The sequence below is a fragment of the Xiphophorus hellerii genome, chromosome 14 (assembly GCF_003331165.1).
Source record: "Xiphophorus hellerii strain 12219 chromosome 14, Xiphophorus_hellerii-4.1, whole genome shotgun sequence".
NCBI lineage: Eukaryota > Metazoa > Chordata > Actinopteri > Cyprinodontiformes > Poeciliidae > Xiphophorus > Xiphophorus hellerii.
In genome coordinates this window covers 11,361,813-11,384,440 of record NC_045685.1, presented here as the reverse complement: position 1 = coordinate 11,384,440, position 22,628 = coordinate 11,361,813, and the positions used below count along the sequence as shown (strand labels likewise).

The 22,628-nt window shown below is 37.7% G+C and overlaps 3 protein-coding genes across 4 annotated transcripts; all 3 read left to right on the top strand.

Moving 5' to 3' along the window:
• Window positions 1–1,767: 1,767 nt before the first annotated feature.
• LOC116732918 (probable E3 ubiquitin-protein ligase ARI7) lies at window positions 1,768–4,089 on the top strand. Of its 2 annotated transcripts, XM_032583524.1 has the most exons (5): window positions 1,768–1,986; window positions 2,193–2,293; window positions 3,184–3,357; window positions 3,459–3,939; window positions 3,996–4,089. In XM_032583524.1, the coding sequence occupies exons 1-4, from the start codon at window positions 1,896–1,898 to the stop codon at window positions 3,912–3,914; spliced, it is 822 nt and encodes a 273-aa protein (XP_032439415.1). In that variant the 5' UTR covers window positions 1,768–1,895; the 3' UTR covers window positions 3,915–3,939; window positions 3,996–4,089. The 2 variants fall into 2 exon arrangements, with proteins under 2 accessions (XP_032439415.1, XP_032439414.1); XM_032583523.1 differs by having other exon boundaries at window positions 3,459–4,089.
• An 886-nt stretch (window positions 4,090–4,975) lies between these two features.
• LOC116732088 (probable E3 ubiquitin-protein ligase ARI5) lies at window positions 4,976–8,171 on the top strand. The gene is made up of 4 exons (XM_032582029.1): window positions 4,976–5,369; window positions 5,525–5,628; window positions 6,341–6,514; window positions 6,588–8,171. The coding sequence occupies exons 1-4, from the start codon at window positions 5,279–5,281 to the stop codon at window positions 7,041–7,043; spliced, it is 825 nt and encodes a 274-aa protein (XP_032437920.1). The 5' UTR covers window positions 4,976–5,278; the 3' UTR covers window positions 7,044–8,171.
• Window positions 8,172–11,766: 3,595 nt separating this feature from the next.
• LOC116732399 (probable E3 ubiquitin-protein ligase RNF144A-A) lies at window positions 11,767–21,222 on the top strand. The gene is made up of 4 exons (XM_032582524.1): window positions 11,767–11,959; window positions 12,093–12,193; window positions 20,087–20,242; window positions 20,342–21,222. Exons 1-4 carry the CDS (start codon window positions 11,866–11,868, stop codon window positions 20,882–20,884), a joined length of 894 nt encoding a protein of 297 aa, XP_032438415.1. The 5' UTR covers window positions 11,767–11,865; the 3' UTR covers window positions 20,885–21,222.
• The last annotated feature ends 1,406 nt before the right edge of the window (window positions 21,223–22,628 follow it).

Genomic DNA, 22,628 nt, shown 5'->3' with positions numbered 1-22,628 from the left:
AAACTCAAATCAAAAGCTAATTTTAAAGGTAATAAAAAAGATCAGATAGCAAGTTTTTTAAACCTTTGTATTGTTGTCATAGCAGGTGTTTACACGTATCTGACACATAAAAGTTTAATGTTTTACCATAATTAATCAGGATCTTCATTCTCAAAAGTATCAAGTTGCTGATGTAAAATGTTACTTCTACAGTTTTTTCTTTGTATTGATTCCTGAGGACCAACAGAGTCGAGATGGTGACATTATCAGTGACTCAGCATATTTTACTTTACGTCTCCAAATCCACATTACCTAAAAAAACACCTGCCAGATAGTTTTGGACTTTTGACTATAGAAAATAGGTTTAGTAAATTACGCATAATGCAGGTGCACTTTAAACACATGAGTTGGATTATTTATTTATCTATTTATTTATTTATTTACCTGAAACAACCCAGTATTAATGGTAGAGTTAATACTGAGCTCTACCAGTACAGCACTGATAAGCCAGTAAGGAAAACCATGCACCACGAGTCACCATGAATGTACTTTCAATTTTGATTTGCAAGCAACGTTTGGTCTCGGAAAACATGTTTGTTGTTTAAGGGTCAGGTCTGAATTGGCTAAACGTATTCTCCCTTAACAACCTACTTTATTTTACAAAAACGAGCATTAATCTGTTTCCATGGCCACATAACCCAAAGCTGATAAAGTTAAAAAAGAAGTAGCTAACGACCTGCTGGCAGTAAAGAAAATGCACCAGATATATTGAACAGTTTACCGTCTCCTAAATTAATTCTGCCATTACCGAGTCAAGTTGTCTTTTGAGCCTCTCTTAGTTACCTGCGGTATGAGGAAGTTTCTCCGCGATCTTTTCCTTCAGTTGTCGCACCGTCATTTTCTGCATCTGCTCCTCGGTGTTGCAGAGATCAATCATCAGCTTCTCTCCTCTCAGTCCATGAACCACGACCTGGTAGATTTTCCCCATCTTCCCGCAATCTGCGCTGCGCTCCTCTCTGGCGCTCTGTCCCAACAGCTGACAGAAATGCGGGCAAACAGCAACAGGATCTGACGTCACACCAGTCTTTACTTTCTATTTTCTGTTTTACACAACGCAGGGCTCCTGCTGTTTCTATTCTTTCAGTTTTAATGATCTTCTCTCACATGACCTGCTAATTTCAACAAGTTGTTTTTTAGATGGTGTATTTTGAGAAGCACATTCAACACAGTGCTGCGCTGTTTTACCTCCTATATATTTGTATTGCTTTAGATGATAATAACAATTAAATAAATGAAATACGCACATCTGAGCAGTGGGAAAAAAGAAGCTGCAGGAAATTTTATACTCATATACTGATTGCTTTATCTGCACGATGTCCTGCTACGTATTATACGTCGAAGATTTTATAGGAACGATTAATTGCAGGAAATCACCTTGTTTTTTGATCATGTGACGCGTCTTGTGTTGTTATTTGCAAACTCTTTTTTTCAGTTTTTTCTCAAACTGTGAAAAAAATTGTATAGTAATTTTATTTATTATTCGTGCTGCTTTCGACTGTGGTAGATAGAAAAAAAACAGCAGATACAGCAATTAAGTTATCTGAAGGGTTTAACTAAAATCAGTGCAAAAAGTAAATTAAACTCAACAATGTTAAAAATGACAAGTGAACGTAAAATGAATTCCGCCAAGATGAGGTTTTAACTTTTTTGTGTGTTTTTCTTCATCATCACTGTTTCGTCTTCATAATCAGTGCCAAATAAAATGCACTAAGAAAAAAAAAGAAATGGGAGAAACTGAAAGTAACAACAGCTATTTGCTCTGAGAGTGACGCAGCAGCAGCTGCTCCATTAGACCACATTTTTTGGCTGCAGACGGACAGAAGTTGGTTCTGGTCGAGGGACAGAGCAGGAACAAAATGACCACGCAGGGCCACGAAGAGAAAAGATACGACCGAAGAGACACGACGCTGAAGTTCGTGAACAGACCTGATGCTCTGGATCCGATGCGTAAGAACCTGAGAACTGTTGTTGTGTTGTGTTGTTGTGTTGAAGTGACGTTGTTTATTTCCAAATAAATGCAAGGAACGTTTTGTTTTAGGGACATTAAAAACACTTCCATGCAAGTCAAAGGGAACATGAGGACATCATGTGACAGCTAAAAAACAAGATGATTTTTATTATTATTTTTATTATTTGAGTTTGTTCTCTTCTAGCCCCGGACGAGGGAGATCAGGGTCTCCGGGCGGAAATGTCCTGCGGTCACGCTGTCACTCCACAGTCCCTGACTGGATGGTGTCGCAGCCTGCTGGATCAGGTACTTTCCAACAGGTTAAAGTTTACTTTTGTTTTCTCATTAGCACATGTACTGTTGAAGTGGAGATTGTGTGCAAAGATCCAGCATAAAGTCCAAGACGACACATTCAGCCCAGTTTTATGTTTTATGTTGTGGGCCATAAACTGGGCCATTTGACATTATGGCTTACTGTCAAAATAATGACTTTGAATAAGGCATTTTCTTGTTTTTCAACAATAATCGATTAATATCGTTGATTACAATGTAACCAATACAAGACAGAGTAACGCTCATATTGAATGTTATAAAGCTAAGAAACATTCATAGCAACTACAATGTCCACTAAAATGATCCAGCATTTTTATTCCAGTGCTGTTTCTTAATTTACTTCAATCCAATTCTCTTCTCATCCTTCATATTAATTATCAAATTTAGTTCATGGTTGAAGACCAACAAAGATTTTAAACAGTAAAAACTAACAGCAAATAGCAGCAGAACTGTGATGCCTTGCTGTGAATTAGAGGTTGGTGCTGAAGTACCCACAGTTAAAATCCAAGCCATAATCCATAATAATAAACTTTTTAATTTTAACATGTTTCTTACTGTAACATGTTAAAATTAAAACTTAGTTAACTAGCCAGAGACCCAAACTGAATATGTATGAGACCAAAGAGATAGAAAGTAGATTTCCAGTTAAATTCATCAAATACCACTGAGTACAACACAAATCAAATTTATAAACTTGCATCGTATTTAAAATCAGAGAGCTGCTCAGTGGGACTCTGAACTCTTCACTCATCAAATTCATCTTTCAGGATGTTGTGCTCTGTGACGTGTATGTAAATGATGCTTGATAGCAAGAACATAATCCAAGTTAATGATATCGTTGTCTAAATATTGCAAAATTTCAGGGCCAGTATAAATTTAAGTGTCCAGCTCTAAAGGACGGCACCCATCATAAGTGTGACGCTCTGTGGTCGTATCAAGAGGTGCGTCGCCTGGCCGTCCTGACCGCTGCAGAAATGCAGCATTTTGAAGAGAACATGGCCCGTCTGGCTGCGACAGAGTACTGTGACTTTAAAACAGTAAGCATCATGCGAACTCAAGATGAATTCATGAAACAATGTTCTGCAATGCGGTAACCTCTTTCCTTTTGTTTTGTTTTCTATCCTTTTTTGCCCTGCAGTGTCCTGGCTGCAGCTCCTACATTGAGAGAGAGGACCTGACTAACCTCTGCGTTCAGTGCTTGGTGTGCACAGCAGATAAGAACGAACAGGTCCAGTTCTGCTGGCAGTGCTTGATGCCCTGGAAAGGTCCGGCTCCACGCTCTGACCGCTGTGACAATAACGGCTGCATCAACCATGACCTGGAGCTGCTCAGGACCTGCAAGACCACATCCTTCCTCGAGGTGGTCGGGGTTGTGGGCTGTCCCTCCATCCGGGCCTGTCCCACCTGTGGACATAAGGTGGAGCACGACAAGACGGGCTGTAAGAACATCATCTGTCCTCGCTGCCAGGTGGAGTTCTGCTTTGTGTGTCTGGAGCTGACTCCTGACTGTCTGGAGACCAGCGACTACTTCAGCCCCTGCAGTGCTGGTGTGGCTCCCAGACAGACATCCATACCTGTGTGGCACAGGAACTAAAACTTGTTATTTCTTGACAAAGTTAATTTTGTAGTATTAAAAATGTTCTAGGTCTTCTTTTTCATGTTCATCACCTTTAAAAGTTGTCTTTTGTTTATTTTTAACCTTATAACTTGCTTTCCAAATATGTAGGTGGCCTGACTTTGTAAAACAAATAAAGTTCCTATTAAACAGATTTTGTTCATGCCTGGTCTGTGATGAGTGAAGTTGGGTGTAAAACTAACTTTTAAGCAGGCAGGGCCCAGAAGTTATTATTCATAATGATGAAAGGTTCCTATAATTACAGATAAGTTTCATTGTTTTATTAGTGCTCACCATAAATAGTCTCAAGTAGTTCAATGTGTTTGTTTATCACTTACAAATCTACAGCATTAAATGTTGATGATGTGCTGAACTCAGTTATTTAAAGCAACAATTGACTGGCAAACATTTTAATCTCCACATATGAGAGAAGATTCTCACCTTCTGTTTCATTTTGACTCCAGTGGTGGACTGGATCCAGTTGACCTGGTTTGACCTTTACTGGGATGATATAAGCACCGCACACCAGCGAGTCCTTTCTAAGACAATCCTGATGTGTTTTGTTTCGTGAATGATCTTTCTCACTTCAGACTGACGGACATCACACAGTTTGAACTGGTTTAACTCTTCAGGTTGATGGGCAGTAACAATTGCTTTTCTAAGTGTTTTTTAATTCTGGCACTGAATCAACACCGTGGTGTGAATCACAGTGGGTTGATGAAAAGACATTAGTCACTCAATAATAAAGTTAATAAAGTTTGTTCTTTAATAAAAATATTATTCCATGATGATGGATGAATCCTTCAATGAACAGCAAATAAGAAACATTTTCTTCCAGTTGTTAATGAGAATAAGAGCCTTCATATTTCAGATTGAATTAATTTCATAAGTTGAGACAAGCTGATCTGATTTTTGATAACTACTGAGAGTAAATTGATTATAAATTGATTACTTCTGCATTAAATACAATGGAAGCAAAAATGATTTAAATAGTTTTGCCTTTAGTGACATCTGCAGGATGTAACTGTAATTTACAGTGACCTTGTAACCAGGGTGTGTTTTGTTTTCCTCTAGGTCTGCTTCACCAAAAGCCTCTGAAACATTATGTTTTAATTTTATTCCCTTTTCTCTAAGTTACATTACATTAATATGAGAGTAAAACTGAAAGGATTCAACCAGGGAGTTTGATTGAATGTACATTCTGTACTTTTAAATGTGTAGAAGAAGAAACTGAAAGTAAAAGCTGCTTTACGAGTGTCGTGACAGCCTGCCGCCTCAGATTATTTTCTGGTTGAGGGGAAACACGTTTAGCAGACAAATCGGAAGAACAAAGTAGGTCTGAAATGAGCAGCTCCGATGAGGACGAGAAAGGATATGACCCCCACGACACCACGCTGAGCTTTGTGGACAGACCTGATGACCTGGACCCTCCATGTAAGGACTGAAAACTATGGTGCTGTTTTAACAGTATTTGTTATATTTATGTATTTGCTTCTCAATGATTTGTAAAGCAGGGGTAGTCAAATTTTACTTGTACTTTTTTCAGTATAATGTCCACCATTACACTGTCCAACTGTCTGTCCTATTAGTCAGCGATGATGATGAAGACCAGGGTCTTCGAGCTGAAATGTCCTGCGGTCACGCTGTCACTCCACAATCTCTGACTGGCTGGTGTCGCAGCCTGCTGGATCAGGTACTGAATTACATCACACACATTTTATATGCAACATTTTATTTCTTTGGTAATTTCTTTTCATTGTTATACCTTATAACATGCTTTTATTTTGAAATTTAAACAGTTCCAATGCACAACTAAAGACATTGTACATAAGAGGAGAACATTTGAAATCAAATTTAGTCCAAGCAGTGGGATTCATTAACAACATTGTTGTTTTTAAAGGCTCTATAGTTGCAAGGAAATAAAAGGATAATTATAGAATGAATTTCATTTCATTCGGTGTCGGCTTGTTCTCCATCTGTGTCCATCTGGGTTGGATCCTTCATGCAGCAGTGATGCATTTAGGTGAACAGTCCTCATGTATTGGTGTATATTTGAGTTTAAGACGGGAAGACATAGTTGTCAGCCTTTCTTGAAGGTATCATGTTTTTCATTTTGTAGTACATTTTAATTTCTTTGTCTTCTTGTAAAAAAGGCACCAGGTGTCAATGGCTGCAAACAGGTGCAGGTGTTGATCAAAACATCAGAGTCCTCAGTAGACGGGAGGCTTTTTGACCTACTTTCCTAAAAACAGACATTAGCTCAGTATTTTAAAAAAAGTAATATGATGTGTGTAAAATTGGACAATGACATAAACTCTTATTCCCAGAGTTTAACCCATTTGTTCAGACACCAAACCAAGTTGTTCTGCATCTTTATGGTTACATGTTGCGTTTGATTGTTTTAGGGTCAGTACAAGTTCAGGTGTCCTGCTATAGAGGAAGAGACCCAGGAGACTTGTGGTGTCGTGTGGCCGTATCGAGAGGTGCGGCGCCTGGCGGACCTGAGCGTTGAAGAGATGGAATACTTTGAAGAGACCATCGCTCGCCTGGCTGCTGCAGAGTACCAGGAGTTTAGAGAAGTAAGTGTCTCTAACTTCAGGTCAGTCTTGACTTTAACAGCTCTACTTAAACCATAATGTCTTCCTCTTGCAGTGCCCTGGGTGTAAGAGCTACATTGAGAGAGAGGAACTTACTAACCTCTGCGTTCAGTGCTTAGTTTGCTCTGCAGACCAGAAGAAACAGGTCCAGTTCTGCTGGCAGTGCTTGAAGCCATGGAAAGGTCCGGCTCCACGTTCTGATCGTTGTGACAATGATGGCTGCAAAAACCAAGACCTGGAGCTGCTCAGGACCTGCAACACCACATCCTTCCCTGAGGTCCGGGATGTCGAGGACTGTCCCTCCATCCGGGCCTGTCCCACCTGTGGACAAACAGTGGAGCACGACAAGACGGGCTGTAAAAACATCATCTGTCCTCGCTGCCAGGTGGAGTTCTGCTTCGTGTGTCTGAAGCTGACTACTGAGTGTCTGGAGACCAGCTCCTACTTCATCCCCTGCAGTGACGGTGTGGCTCCCAGACAGACATCCATACCTGTGTGGCACAGGAAGTAAAACTGCAGAAACAGATGCTTCCTGTTCTTCTTACTGAAACTTGGATGAACTATTGTCAAAAATGTTGCAGTTCCTATTGTTGATGTTCATCAACTGTGAAACTTCTTTATTCTATTAAGCATCAAATGATATCTGCAACATTTTTATTCTCATGTTATATTTTACGCTGACAATAATTTCTTCTTTGGCCTCCTAATAAAACATAATTTTTTACTAAACGTGTTTGACTCTGTCTCAAAGTAGGGCGTCCAGCTTAAATTGAGATGGGTTTTTTTTAGCTACTTAATGTGGAATTTGCTTTTCTAAAATCGTTGTGTTAAAATATTTTGGAAAATTAGAATCTGTTATATTTGAGACTCAAATTTAATAGACTTTTTGTTGTTTTAAGGTCAATTGCAAATACACATAAATGTAAAACAGTGAAATTTGGCAGCTAAAACAACATCCTTCTTAGCAGCAGACTTTATTTATACCAATTAAGGAGGGAGTCTAAAAGCTTTCTTTATAAATTCACTAAGTGAAAAAATGTATTTCCCACCAGGAAGAATTTAATTTTATCAGTACCCAATAATTTAAATGGATCCCTCTAAGACACAGTTCAATCACTTAATTTCTGTCATATCTGCAGTGGGATTCTCTTTATAGTCTCAGTATATGTTCTTGAAGACAATTGTGCAAAGTCTGTCTTATTTCATGTTTCTTTTGTTTTTATTTTCATATTGTTAGTTTGGGTTTTGTTTTTAAATTTTTTTCTGGCTTACTTGAACTCAGCATCTCTTATAGCTTTAATACAATATTCAGATATTTAGTCTGTATTTGAGTCTTTTCCATACAACCCCATTAAATGTTTGCCCTCCATGAACGATGATTAACTGCTACATACTGTTAGCCCACTGGGTGGCGCTCTGACTCACAACCCTGAATTACTATAAACTGTGTAATTCCAAGAAGAGACGAGATGTTTTTGGTGTCAACATCATTTACATCACGTGAAAGTACAATTGGTGTTAGATAAACTAAAACTGTTTATTGTTTTAGGATCAATCTTTTTTGTGTGCTGACAGATCAGGAATATTCATTAATCTGCTTTCATCAAACTGATTTAATAAACAGAAAAGTACAGAATTATTTACTTGGGCTAAACCATTAATGATCGTGTCTGATGACTTGGAGGCTCCAATCAAAAGGTCCATCTTGTATCTTAATGCATGTTGGAAATGTTGCAGAGTGAAAATGAAAGTTAAGTTTTATCTGTTATATAATAAACCCTACGGTGGACCGGCAGTCTGACAGGTTGGGTTTTGGTGAGTCTGGAAAGTACCTGGAAGTTCTTTCAGGTCATTTACTGCCACCAAGTGATCGTGACAAAGACCTTAACAATGTATTATAAACTGGGGAACATTTAGGGAAAACCCTGTTTATTAGGAAAGATGAAATTCATTTGAATTTTATTATTCCAGCTCTTATTTCCTGAAATGTTGACAGGATTATCTAGAGGAATCTTATTTTCTCCTTAGCTGCTGTTTTTCTCCCCAAATCCCAAGCCTGAATTAGATAACGTTTTAAAGAATTAACCTAATATTTTATATTATCATCTCTGATAGAAAGAAATGTTGTCCTATAGGCTTATAATTTTCAAGAGTCTGTTCCTAAGTTTTTGACAACACATCTAGTATATCAACACACTCTGGTTGATGATGCTTTCATACTTTTAAGTGATAAACATTATTTATATTGTTGTGTAAATTCAGGTTCAGATTAATTCAGTTACATATTTGACCCTTGACATGACTTTTGTCACCTTGTCTATTTATTTAGGATTTTATTTGACATCGTGACATGTATGTTATTATTATTATTATTATTATTATTATTATTATTGTTGTTGTTGTTGTTGTTGTTGTTGTTGTTGTTGTTAAACAGATCAAAGGTAGGCACAGTTCATATCCATAACATGCAACATTTTGTAATCACTGATTACATCATCATCATCATCAGGAAAAATTATAAGCTTATCCACCCAACCAAAGAATGATAAATTACCATATAATTTTTAATCATGCCCTGTTCAGATCTACTTCTTTATTATTGTTCACTTTTAAGCCACGCCTTAAACAAAATGAAAGCAGAATACTATAAAATCCCTTCCTGCTGCTCAGTTTCTTCACATTGCAGCTTTAATTCCGGAGCAGAGTTTAAAGTCGTCAAAAGAAGCAGCCATGGTTTGCCAGGTCATCGTCTGTTTTGAACAGAACTTTAAAAAACCGATCAACGTGTGTAAACAAGAAGAGGAGCTCAACCACATTCTTGTGAAGTTTCTGGCAGACAAAATACAGCAGCTACGCGTTGACATAGGTAAATACACCTGCTGAGAAATTCTCACTTCAAATGCATTTGAACATGGAGCTGAAATGATGAGATGTGGTTTAAAAAGACGATTTTCAGTTTTAAAATCCACAATTATCATTTATGTGAGACTTTAGATCCTATTTGTTCTAAACCATTTTAAACAATTCAAGATATTAACGTGCGTTTTGTCTGATGGGATCACAAGAACTGTGTAATAAGTGCTGTGATTATATCCTATATAGAGGATTTTATTTCTTTTAGGTTTTATTTTAGAAATATTTGTTTCTATTACTTAAGAAACAAAATCCACTCTTGTTTGTTTTGAACGTCGCCTGACTGTGTTTTCGGTTTTGTTTTGCGCAAAGGTCGGTCTTTGAGATGATTTGTTTCATTTGATATTTTCAGCAGCTAGAGTAGTTACAGCGGTTGCAGCAGTGACGATGATGTCTCTGATCTACAAAGGAAAAACCCTACAGGAGACCCAAACGCTGGCTGAATGCGGGATCAAGCACAAGTCTGAGATCCACGCGGTGATGCGCTGCGACGGAGGACTGGATCTGATCGTCCACGACCCTGCTCCACTCTGATCCACTCAACTCAACGCTGGACACCTGCCTCTAAATGCCCTCCTGTTTGCTGGAACAACACGAGGACTTTCTTTATAACGTCACTATAATATATTAGTGGAGTCACGAAGCTTATAATTGTGAAAAATGTAAAAAAATAAATAAATAAAAAAAAAAAGATCTGATATGTAAAGTGAAAACAAAAATGAAATCGCCCAGTCATTCTCGTGTTTTGGTTTTGGTTTTCACCCCAAAGATATTAGTAATAAATAAAAAACAAAAAACTCAAAAGTCTCATACATGAAAATATGATCTCAATATTTTTATTCATTTATAATTATTTGTCAATATTGATTATTGTTCCTGGTTATGTATGGACATGTTTTTCGCTGAATAATTGTTCTCTTGTTTAAAAAAAACCCCGTTTTTTTAACATAGTGATATTTGACCCAATATAAATCTATTAGTCCAATAAATGAATAATTGCTGAGGTTTTGTGATTTTTCCCCCACACGTGCAGAAAAGCCTTTAATCAATTCAGTTTCTTTGAAAACATAAATACTGTGACACATGTAAAATAGAAAAAGGTGAGAGGATATGAAAATAACTGTAAATTGCTTAATTTGAATAATTGCTATTTTCACGTTTAATTTGTCTGCATGTTTTATGCTAAAAATAAATCAAGTACCAAATATTTCGATTTGTGTGTGAATTTAGTTTCTGTGTTTGCCTGTCACTTTGTACAGAAAATTCTCCATTATAGGACAAGAAAGGATATTTTATTCTATACTGATGGTAACCTGATTATCCATTCTTCTTAGTAAACTGTAAATTATTCACCAGTTAGTTTTTATGAAGTTAAGGCGGGAACAATAAAAACTATATTTATTCTTTGTGGTCGTGATTTTTCACTGTCGTTCATTAGCCCTCCTGTTATGTTCCGGTTCAAATTGACCTGTTTTAAAGTTTAAAAAATAAAATATAAAAATATAAAAAATAGCTGGAAGTATTTGTTTTGTTGTTTTTTTTTTTGCATGAAACTTTTTCTATTTTTCTTAATAGGTGCACTCTACATATAAATTGAAAATGTATTTATTTTACACATTTGCACCCCCCTCTCTACTTTTTACATAGATACTGTTCGGGTCAATTTGACCCGGAAGTCAAGTTGAAGTGCAACTCACTGTTTTCTTTACTTCACTAGGAAACTGCGAGAAAGCAGGTGTTCACACAACTTTTGACGGGAATCTTTTCTGTTCCCGTGGACAAACTCCACCCACACTGAGTGGACACTCAGCAGAAGTGAAGGAAAACATAAATACTCTGCATGACTCGTCTTGATTTTAATCAGCAGGTCAATTTGACCCTGAACAGTATGTGTGTCTCAAGTTCAAATATAAAGATCACCCATTGAAGAAAAAAAAAGATCAATTTCAAGGAAATTATAGTTTTTTTTGTGTGTCTAGGCTTTTTTCAGTGTAAATTCAATTTTTTATGTCCAAATGAGTAAATGATCAGGTTGTCGTCGTTGATCCTTAATTTCTCAGAAATAAAAAAAACATCATTGCACAAATATTGATTGAAATGGTTAGTATTGGAGTTAATAATCAGATACAAAAATGTTTTGGGGGAATGTTTTGGGTTTCTGACCCTATTGCATGATTAAACACTCCACGGATCAAATTGACCCACGAACATTATTGCTGTACCGCAGAAACGAACATAACAGGAGGGTTAAATATCATCCATGCACCTGCTCGTCTTTCCCTGGAGGCGTATCTTCAGTGATCAGCTGCAAAGCGAAAGTCACATGACCCGTAAAGAATAACCAGGCTCGAAATCGAAAGAGTTTCCTTGAATTAGACCAACTATAACATAAGTTGACTGTTTTCTGCGTCGCAGCAGAAATGGAGAGATTTTTCAAGATGAACGATAAAACTAAGCGCTACAACCTGAGCGACTCTACAATCCGATTTGTGGACGAAGAGGATCAGTTTGACTGTGAGTGGCTCGTTTCTGTTCATCAGCGCTTTAATTGTACTTGTATTATTTTTCATTGAATTTATAATCTTGTTTAAAGCATGAATAGTTTATATTTAAACATGCTGGAGGATCTCATTGGATGTTTCTGCAGTTCTGTGTGAAGGTTTTGATTCCCCAAGAGCCCGGATGTCCTGCGGACATGTGGTCACCCCGATGTCCCTCACAAAGTGGTGCGAGGAATTGCTCAAACAGGTGGGATATGATTCAAATATAATCTTATTCGAAATAAGAAATAGAAAAAAAGAAAAAAGAGAAAGACAACTAGTCTTATTCTGATCTAGACGAAAAGTAATGAGGTGATCGTTTTCCTGGTGGTGTTTATTTTCTACATGTATTTTCCGCAACAGAAAGGTGCTGACACAGTACTGTTTTTTTTTCTTCTTTTTTTGGTTCTAGTTTTACTGCTAATTAAATGCTTTTTAAATCTACACTGTAAAAAAAAACGGCCTCATTTTACGGTAAAAAACTGGCAGCTGAGTTGCCAGAAGTTTACCGTCTTTATACGGTAAAAGTCTGGCAACCAAAACTGCCATTTTTTTACCGTATTTCTAAAATACGGTAAAATTCTGGCAACCAAAGCTGCCAGTTTTTTACCGTATTTCTAAAATACGGTAAAATTCTGGCAACCACAGCTGCCAGTTTTTTACCGTATTTGCTAAATGCAGGATTTCACCGTATTTTTGAAATACGGTAAAATTCTGGCAACCACAGCTGCCAGTTTTTCACCGTATGTTGTAAATGCAGGATTTTACCGTATTTTTAATATACGGTAAAATTCTGGCAACCACAGCTGCCAGTTTTTTACCGTATGTTGTAAATGCAGGATTCTACCGTATTTTTAAAATACGGTAAAATACCGTACTTCCTAAAATATTTTAAAAAAAATAAAATGTGGTTTTGCCGTAGTAAATACGGTCATGCTGACTGAGGCATAATATCTACATGAGTGAAAAACACATCCAGACTGTATGATATATTGACATTTTATTGTAAACCCTCCCCCCCAAAAAAAACTTATGGTAAATTACTGGTCTCTGTTCCTACCAGAATTTTACCATACAAATTATAGTACAACAACCAAGGAAGTGTAACTTGTCAAGCATTTCTATACAGAAAGTTATAAAGAAAATAATTTCTAATTAAACAAAAATACAGATTACGAGTAATCCACTTAAAGAAACAATTTCTATTTAAAAAGTCAAGTTAAAAAAAGAACTGATTCTATTTTATGTCCAGTTTCCTCACGGTATTACTGAGATCTGGAAAACAAAAACAAAACAAACAGTATGTGTCCACATAAGAGATAACATATTGTAGAAGACAAAATGGTGATAAAAGGATTCTTGTTCTGGGTTGAGAGTCACAAGTCGCTGAGATCAGACGTTGCTCAGGATGGTTGTAGTCTTCCCAGTCACAGGTTGAAATTGAGACTCGCATGTTGTCAATCGGGTGTTTCCTCTCTGCTGGAAAACAAAAAGAAAAAGTTAGAAAGATGCACTACATGAACATCTTATTCGCTTAAATGTTTGTTTCACCTTTGTTGACTTGCATATGGACACAGGTACTTCAACCAGGTGGTGTGATCATTTCTGACTGAAAATTCAGTAGTTAAACCTTTGTTTGTTGTCAACAGGTGTGATCCTCTGGTCTGCAACCAGACAAAATACACAAACTAAAAACAAATATAACTGTTTTAGGCAATTTATGAAATAGATACTCACCATTTATCTGAGTCTCATGAAGGCCAATAGGTTGTCTTCAACCATTTATGTAAGTTACATTTCCTGCAAGCTAGCAGAAACAAAGCTGTAAATGTGAACACTTTTCATACAGGCAAACAAATTGATACAGCTGAGACAATTTATGCTAGGTTAGTTTTTCTCAGTCACTTTTGGTGCATTTCTCGAGTCATTGTTGGCATTTACAAAACAGTAAGCGCATTTCTCAAAACAATTTGTAGAAACAGGAAAAATAGCATTTGTTTGCTTTCAAAATCCTTAGTTCAGCTCTTAAAATCCTGTCTGTTAACATATCAGTGACTCAAAATAATAAGTTATAGTCTCTCTATGTACAGATAAGACAGTCAAATCGATTAGTCATGAGAAGAGACTACAAAAGGATCATTTACGCCAGTGTTTCTCAACCCTGGTCCTCAACGCCCCCCTGCTCTGCATGTTTTAGATGTGCCTCTACTCCAGAACAGCTGATTCAAATGATTGGATGACAATCAAGTACTGCAGAAGCTTGTTAATCATCCAGAGATACAATTCAGGTGTGTGGCAGAAGGGAAATACCTAAACCTGCAGGACAGGGTGACGCTGAAGACCAGGATTGAGAAACACTGATTTACGCTTTTGCTATAATTTATTCATGGACCATGCCATGGTGATTCAGAAAGAAAAAGACAGAAATGCAGAGAACAAAAAAAGTAGAAAAGGAGCCACAGGACAATCTCCTCAAGGAAAACTGTACAGTGCTGTAGAAATTACATTACATTTTAATTTCCATAGTCACTTTGTTCCTTAACTCCACTGAGGAATCTTTTTTCCTCAGTGGGGTTAAGGAATGAACAGTAGGGTGGGAGGACCTCCATCAGCATCATGTTGTGGGTCTCAGCCATGTCCTGATGTTGGACTGATGGAAACTGGCAGATGTCCTCAGCCTCTTCTGACTCTTCTTCTGCTTTCCTCCCAACTATTTCCTCCTCAGCCTCACTCCTCTTCTTCTCTCTGGCTGTTCACTCTGCCCAGATACTTGTTCATCAGTTCTCAGACATGTAACATTGTGTTGTGTTCTGACTATATAGAGCATAATGTTGCCAACTGATGGTTCACAAGATGCACCTCCAATCTGTTTCAGAAAACTGGTTGATCGTTGGTTGAGCTAATGGTTCATACACTGACCTGTTAGAGAAACTCAGGACTCACTTGGGAGCAATTTACCAATTCAGGACAGATTTAGAAAATAATAGAATATAAATTAATTAATATATGATTCACATTATGACAACTTTAAGACTTATGCATGTTAAGACTTACACAATGAACTGATGCTATTTTGGAAGTTGAGAATTCAACACAGACACGTTGTTGTCCTGTTGTCCTCATTTTCTGTATACACCCTTTATCCTCCGGGTCAAAATGACCCGTCTTCAATAAACCCCCAATATAAGCAGCTTAATTGAATTTTAAACACCAAATTCTATCTTGTATATTGTCACTCACCACAAAATGTGTGAATACTTGACTTTTCCCTCTCCACTTGAATTTCTATAGCTTAAGAAAAAAAATGTGCAAAATGAGTTTCGAATGCATTTTTATTCATCACAGTGACTAATTTTCTTTTACTTTTCTCCAGTGAACAAGAGGATGTACAATACAAAAATATGAAAAATAACATAACCCATTCAACTAATTGGCACATGTAGGGCAGTATGCAAGTGCACAGCCTTTGCAGATATATTTCTTACACCTGCAGCACACAGTATGTGTTTTACAGTCTGAGGGCAGAACTGACATCTCTTCCTCTTACTTGGCTTAGCTGAGGAAGTGGCTGTGGTAGATGGATCCTCAGGTTGATCAGGAGCTGCTGCACTCTGAATAGCTTTCACAACTGCTGCTGAGGCTTCTGTGTGGGGGACATGCTTCCTTCTTTCAATGAGTGGAGTTACAAGTGCCTTTCCTAGCTGCTCCAGGAACACCCTCTTCTTGTTGTGCTTATGAGACATCCAGGTTGGGTTGATCTCTATCCAAATCACAAAGGCATTGTAGGAGGACACATCAATGATGTTGTGGAAGATGACCAGGGGCCAGCGGGCAGTCATTCTTCTGCAGCTATATGCTCCAATCACCTTATCTAGGTTGTCCACACCTCCTTTGTTTCGGTTTTATTCCAGGATGATGATTGGCTTCCTGTCCTCACGGTCACTAATGTCGCCGTCTTTGTGCAGTGTGCTCAGAAGAACTACATTCTTGTTTTTCTTTGGGAGGTAGGAAACTAGAGTGGTGGTGGGTGTGAAGGCAAACTTTGAGGAGAAGACCTCTCTCTCCTTTGACCCAAGCAGTGCAGGTGGGAGCTCAGGCTTGTTCTTTTGAACTGTACCAACCATGGTGATCTTCCTCTTCAGGAGCTGCTGTCCGAGTTCATAAGAGTTGAAGAAATTGTCACATGTCACATTGTGACCCCTCAGTCCCTCTGTCACATCAAGCACAACTCGCAACCCCTGGTTCTTCTCTGGGCATCCACTGGTTGACTTCCCAGTATAGACTTGCATTTTCCAAGCATAGCTTGATTCAGAAGCCACCCATGACTTGATCCCATATTTTGCTGGCTTGCTGGGCATATACTGCCGGAAAGGACAACAACCTTTGGACAAAAGACATTAGCATCAGTGATTAGTATCAGTGTCACAGAAAACAGTCAAAGAAATCAATAGTGAAAATCACTTTTATTACAAATATGAAAACAGATTACCTCTAAATGGAACCAGTTGCTCATCCACTGTTACATCAGGCTCTGGATTGTAGAGGTAGGGCAACCGCTCCACCCACTTGTCCCATACCTCTCTTATGGCTGCAAGTTTGTCTGTCATACGTCTTGCTGGTCTTGATTCACGGTCATCAAATCGCATCAGTCTTGAGTAGGTGTGAAAGAGTTTGACTGGCATTGTGGCTCGGAAAATTGGCCTTCCACTCTCTGCTCACTTCTGCTACTGATTGATCTGAGACACAACTAAAACTTTGTAACATTTTATGGTTTGTAAATAACTCTGTGACCTTGATTTCAACTCCATTTGCCTCACGGGTCATTTTGACCTGAAGACCATCTTTGTACCTTTTTTTGTACAGCTTACATGGAAATGAGAATAAAAGCAACACTGAACTTTTTCTATTGTCTGGGCCAATCTAGGAAAAGTCTTAAAATCTCAAGTTAAAAAAATTACATTTAGGGGATTTTTTGGGGGGGGGGGGGTTTAACACAGTGGCGGGTCATTTTGACCCGAGGACAACAGGAGGGTTAACATATTTTGATCAAGACGATAAAAGCAAATTACAATTATAAAAGCATAGAAGTGTACATAACCAGCTACATGATGTACAAAAGCAAAACTTGCAAAACTAATTGTTTTGATGTGCAGAAGTGACACAGTAATTTGAAGATTGAACAGGTAGTTTTAAGAATTTCAATTCTGTTCTGAGAGATGCACCCAAACTGAGAAAAGCTGTAAAATATTAATATTTAAATTCTCTTATCTTCAAATCCTTCAACTGTCATGGACCCAGTGACTTTAGTGCAAGTATTTTGGGTGTGAGAGTCAAGAGGTCAAAGGAAAATATTAAATAATATCTCTGATGCCAAGCTTTATACTTCTAAGTATTACCAAAATATTGAAACAAAAGCTAACATGTTCTTCAGAGATTTAACTTGCATGCATGAACATTTCACACTCAAAGTAATTCAAATTAATTATTGAACCAAACTTGGAAAAAGTTGCTTCTGCCATTAACAATAACTTTAAGCACATGTAGTCTGAAGTAGACCAGAAATATAATCTATGCAGCCGTTCCTACAGAAACATTAATGGAAGTGTTGCATCTGTGAAGATTAAATGTTCCATATAGTAAAAATATCTAGCTGCAGTGCATGTACATAAACAGCATGGCTCAGAAACTACACATTTCTTTGTCAGTTGGTTAAAGTTAGCTAACTTCAGTTGAAACCGTGAAAGGGACTCACCTGTGATGTGTTGCCCTTCTCCTCCTGAACGTGCAAAAATAGCAGAAATTTGATTTCAAAGACAGTAGCAGCATCTTGACAAGGACCAGGCCTACTGGGCTCTCAGCACCCTAGTTAGCAACCTTAGTTAGCACAGTGACTTTACTGTGTTGAGTTCAGGACACCACTACAGGAACAGAGTTAAAAGAATCTTGCTGCTGATGCTGAAGGATCAAGCAGCAATGCAAACTAGATAATTATTTGTTTACATGACAAATAACAGTCTCCATTTACTGTAAACCCTACTATTTATCACAATAACAAAATGAAAAACTCTCTAGACCAGGGGTCCCCAAACTACGGCCTGCGTCATTTGGTCTGGCAATGCCGGATCTGGCCCGCCTCCTCATACCAGAGAGCATTCAGTGTATTTTTTCATATATTGTATTTTCTGGTTTGTGGATTTCTCTTCAACCACCAGGGGGCTCTTGAGCAGATGTTAAACTAACTTTCCCTCAAATATATACTAGTCAGTCCCAGTCACCGTTTCACTCACGGTTTTTTCCATTTCCATTCTGGGTAAAAATCTATCTAAAAGCGACCGCGAATGTGTCGTAGTCAGCAACCCCCCCCCCCCCCCCCCCCCCCCCCCCCCCGTCGACAGTTTCAAAGACAGAACAGCCCCCCCCCCCCCCCCCGCCGACAATAAGTTTCTAAGGTATCTTTCTCCAAAAACTAAGACCGGCCCCCGAGCAGAGAAAGGAACAGCTATGTGGCCCTCGCAGGAAAAAGTTTGGGGACCCCTGCTCTAGACTATTCTCTACTAATAGCACAATATTTAAAACCAAGTGTGGGATTTGTGAAACTTCAATGATGGGTGACTTTACAACTTGTATGATTTTGGATAACACTAGAATTGTTCTTTATTGAAGTTTCACAAATCAGATAAAGGTTTTACAAATCCCACACTTGGTTCTAAATATTCTGATATGAGTTGAGAATAATCTAGTCCAGATTTGAAGAGTCTAGGTGTTGTAGTTTTTTAGCTAGAGTAAATTAAAGATGCTGATTGCAGTGAAAAATTAGGTGGAATTGCCCTTTAGCCATTTCCCAAATTGGAAGCAGCAATTGGAAACCAACTTCAGCTTCATTCAAGCAAGAGGGGCTAACATACAGTTCTCTTAATGTTAATGATCAAATGCTCTCATAAATGATGGTGGCGTTGGCTGTAGGAGTTTGCTTTGCAATCGGTGGATCGCCAGATCGATGCCTGGTCTACTGCTGAGATTTCAGTTTGGTGTATTAAAGGCATTATTAAAAAAGAAACCAAAATATCACACCAGCATTCTGTTCTTTGTAAAAAATTATTTTGCAGTCTTGTTTACGCTTTTACATTGTAGATCTAAACATCAGCAAAATTTGTAATTTTGGCTGATTGCTACTGTTAAGTTTAGGGTAATTAACTGCTGGCAATATTACAATTTTTTAAGAACTTTACAATTACTTATATTTTTACACTATATTTCTGTATTTTCTACATTCGTGACTGTCACAATTATTTAGGATATATGTTTATTCAGTTATGATAATGCCATGTATTTTCTACGGCAGTATAATGCTGTGAATATTCTGGTCAGTAACTGCTGGCATTTTACAATTTTTTACCGTAAATTTACTGACTTTCTTTGCAGTTTCGACTTACGGTAGTTCCATGTAATTTCTACGGTAATGCAATGTTTTTGGATACGACGGTCAAAAACTGTTGGTTTTTTACAGTTTTTTACCGTAAATTTACTGACTTTTTTTACAGTGTAATTTTTCATAAATATGAAAATCATATTAAGAAAATGTATCTATCCTCTCTCTCAAAACATTTTGTTTCTTTATTTGAGTTGTGGATACTCGACTTCAATGTACAGAAACAGAGAATCATCAAAACAAAACCTGCGCAAATCTTTTAATTCACAATACACTCACATGTTTAGGAATGTGTCTCTAATTTCAATGCATCGTTTTGCTTTCAAATGTAAAATGTAGAATATTTTATTCTGTGTCTCACTCTTTTTAATTGAACTAAACTAAACTAAATGTTTAGTTTGTTGTTTCTGCTGCTTTTAGTTTATTTACCTTCGACAGATTCACTGTACATTTTTTAAAGTTGACTTTTCAAAAATAAATTCTCAACTGTGAAATTTAGAGTTAAAGAGCATCTGAATACATCGCTGTATTTTCTGTGTTGACGTAGGATTTTTAACATAATATTGACAACTGGTTAAAAGGAAGTGAGGAACCTGCATATTGTTTAACATGTAGTGTCTTTTTATCTTTTTACCTTTAATCCTGATTATTTCTGTGATTATTTAAATAAAGGGAAAATCCAGGTTTGTGTGCGGTCAGTTTGGCTGTAATGCTGAGTGGCCTTATCAGGAGGTTTGCAAAATGGCCTTGCTGACCCCTGAAGAAATGAAGAACTTTGAGACGACCATGGCCCAGAATGCTGCCACCAGAAATCTTAACCCAAAGTTTGTAAGTATCTTATTAATGACGTAATTATAACTGCACACAGGCTTGAATCGGACTCAAATCCCTCTGTTCCCCTCTCATCCCCAAACACACACATGACAGTGTCCGGGCTGCATGACTCCTGTGACCAGAGGAAGCAGCTCAAACCTCTATGTCTGCTGCCAAGTGTGTTCAGCAAAGACCGGACGCAGCTTTGGGTTCTGCTGGCAGTGTCTGAGGGAGTGGAAAGGTCAACAGCCTCGATCCGACCGCTGCGAAAACGACGACTGCCACAATTCTGCCCTGAAGACACTGAGAGAATGTCCAGAAGTCCAAATTGAGCTATCAGGAGGAATCAAAGGGTGTCCGTCGGTCCGCGCCTGTCCCACCTGCGGCTCACTGCTGCAGCACACTGGGAATGGATGCAAAGACGTTTTATGTCCCCGATGTAAGATGGAGTTTTGCTTTCGCTGCCTAAAGAGTGCTGATGAATGTATGACAGATGACTTTGATATTTGTGGTATTGCCCCCAGACAGACGTCTATTCCTACGTGGAATGGACATACTGTTCCACATAGGATTGAAGATCTAGACGTCCATATACTCCATAGACGTCTATTCCGCTTCCGTTCTATAGGAATGGAAACCGATTCCTATGTGGAATAGGACTAGACATAGAATAGATTTTATTCTATGTCGATGATGTAATGTATTCATGATGATACATCACATCATGATGTGATACATGAGCTACCACTGTTTTTTATTTACCTGCTTGTTCTTGCTATTCATGTATAATCTTTAAAATCCAACTTTTGCAACAATTTGAATAATCTTTGTACTCTGCTTACTACAAAGTAGGTTCCAAATAAATCTTGTCATGTTGTAAAATGTATTATTATGAAACTACAACAGATGAAATACCCATTAAAGCAGTGGTTCCCCCTAAGGGGGTCGCACTGCCATTGCAGGGGGGGCGCAGGAAGCAGACTGGATGAATGAAACAAAAAAAAACAGTTACACAAAAGTGATTCACTGTAAAGATGGTTTGTAGTTTTGTTGCTCCACTGAAGTGTGAAATAAACTTCAGTGGAGTTTGAAAACAAAATATGTGTACAGGTTTATTAGATAGATTCTTTTTTTTTCTTTTTGGGGGGATTTTATTTTATAGGGGGACCAGAAGAAAATCTTTGGGAACCACTGCATTAAAGGATGTCCACACAAATATGTAGCTTTTTGTGCTGTTTGAAGTGAACTGCCTCTATTATTGTATTTGCATCAAGTAGTCCTATCATATTATATTGGTCTTTTATTATTCATTAACCAATCTTTGTCACTTGATTGCATTTTTGCAATAGTGCAAACTGAAAATCAGGAATTGTTGAGCAAATAAAAATGTTTCTATTGTTTTGGCTATTTAAAGAGTGAAATTTTATCCAAATCATTTACAATTATTCAGTTTGAATAATTAGACGGTGGTTAAAGAACACAAGATGTATCCAGGACTTGGGCCACAACTGTTGCGTTCCTTGTGACCTTTGAACCAAAGAAAACTTCAGACATGTCTTACATGGGTGAAGGGGAAAGACGACTGGAATGTCATTCAGTAGCCTAAAGTCTTGTCTTCACAAGAAACAAATTTTGCATTTCATTTGGAAATCAAGGTACCGGAGCGAGGACGTGGACAAGTTTCTTGACGTGGATTGTGGCGTTTTCACAGTCAGTGATAATGACCTGCTGGTGTTTGTCCTCTGTGTTTTACCAAGTTCAAATTCAGTTCAGTTTTCTACCAGGAAATGTTAGAGGACTGATAAACTTTATGGAGATGCTGATTATTTAATTTCCCAGCAGGACATGGCACTTCTCCCCACTGTCAAAATAAAACCTACTGGTTTTGATTACCGTAGTATCACTAAGTGATATTATGGTATCACTGTTACCAGTGATACCGTTGTATCATTGTTCTGGAGTGGTTACATAACTGACCCAAACCTGATAGCAAATTTATGGTAGTCGAAAAAAAACGTCACCAGATCCAACAATTTCAAAGACCAGAATGCCGCTATAAAAAAACACTTGGAAATCAGTTTGATAAATTGTGACAATCAATATGTTCATAAATAATTGTCCTTCAGACGTTTGTTTAATATAAGTTACACCAAACCAGACAAAATGGTCCCAGAAACAGCCACATCACTGAGCAGAGAAAAAGATTTACACAAGGTGGAGTGAGAATATATTTTATTTACATCACAGAAATTTGGTTTTGGGTCTAATTTAATTAAACTAATCAGATTAATAAGCTCTGAGTCCACAGTCTCCCCTAAACCTGCTTTTCTTCTTTCTACTGGCAAAAGCTAAAGATATGAAAGGAAACATAATCATCACCCAACATTTAGTTTGAACCACT